General features: G+C 28.8%; 1 protein-coding gene across 1 annotated transcript in view; it reads left to right on the top strand.

Moving 5' to 3' along the window:
• Window positions 1-367: 367 nt before the first annotated feature.
• Window positions 368-824, top strand: part of LOC107856123 — a gene marked incomplete at its 5' end in the record, with an annotated part of 1,251 nt that continues 794 nt past the window's right edge. Inside the window, 1 exon segment of the mRNA XM_016701117.2 lies at window positions 368-417. Coding sequence (XP_016556603.2) covers window positions 368-417 — 50 coding nt within the window.

The raw sequence follows: 824 nt of genomic DNA, 5'->3' as shown, positions 1-824 counted from the left end.
TCAATTATAGCCGTTACAAAATGGAGCATTTGCCATCCTTCTTCCATCTAGAGTACTTCAATTCCAAAATCTTGAGATTTAAATTCTATATCATTCATATCAATTTTATATCACATTGTTTCCTTATTTCTTATATGCATTTCTTTCTCCAATAAATTGGAGATCTGCAAAAATCTATAGATTTTATATGAATGTTGTTTCCTCATCTCCTATACGCATTATATATAGATTTTATATGATGTTGTTTCTTAGGATATTGCATAAATCTATAGATTCAAATCCTTTATACTAAGATACAAAACACTAGTAAAATCAAAATCAATGACGGGTGAATTTTTTACTCGAAAATACTGGGGATTTCACCATGTCTTCCGTCTTCCTACTTGCTCTGCCATGCAATATTCGTATCTCTTTTCGGTATTTCTTGAACTGTTCTTGCTTTATAAACTAGATAGTATGAAATTGTACCTGTTTGATCGTCTCAGTGATTAGATGCTATCTTGATGTAATTTATGCTATTCGGTCTACTTTGGTATTTTCTGAATTTGTCATAATGGTTTATTCTTTATGCACTAGATAGTATTATACATTTGTTGTTTGATCTAATGTCTCCATTTATCCAATTTGTATCAAAAATTCGATACTGTCTAATTGTTGCTATTGGATCTAATGTGGTATTTTCTGAATTTGTTATAAAGGTTTGTATTTTTTAAGCTGTTTGATCTAATACTATCTAATTATTGCTATTTAGTCTAATATGGTATTTTCTGAATTTGTCATAACTGTTCGTACTTTATAAACTAGATAATATTATATTGTTGCTG

This window comes from Capsicum annuum, unplaced genomic scaffold (genome assembly GCF_002878395.1).
Source record: "Capsicum annuum cultivar UCD-10X-F1 unplaced genomic scaffold, UCD10Xv1.1 ctg42400, whole genome shotgun sequence".
NCBI lineage: Eukaryota > Viridiplantae > Streptophyta > Magnoliopsida > Solanales > Solanaceae > Capsicum > Capsicum annuum.
The sequence above is the reverse complement of the archived record's forward strand: the minus strand, read 5'-3'. Positions and strand labels throughout refer to the sequence as shown.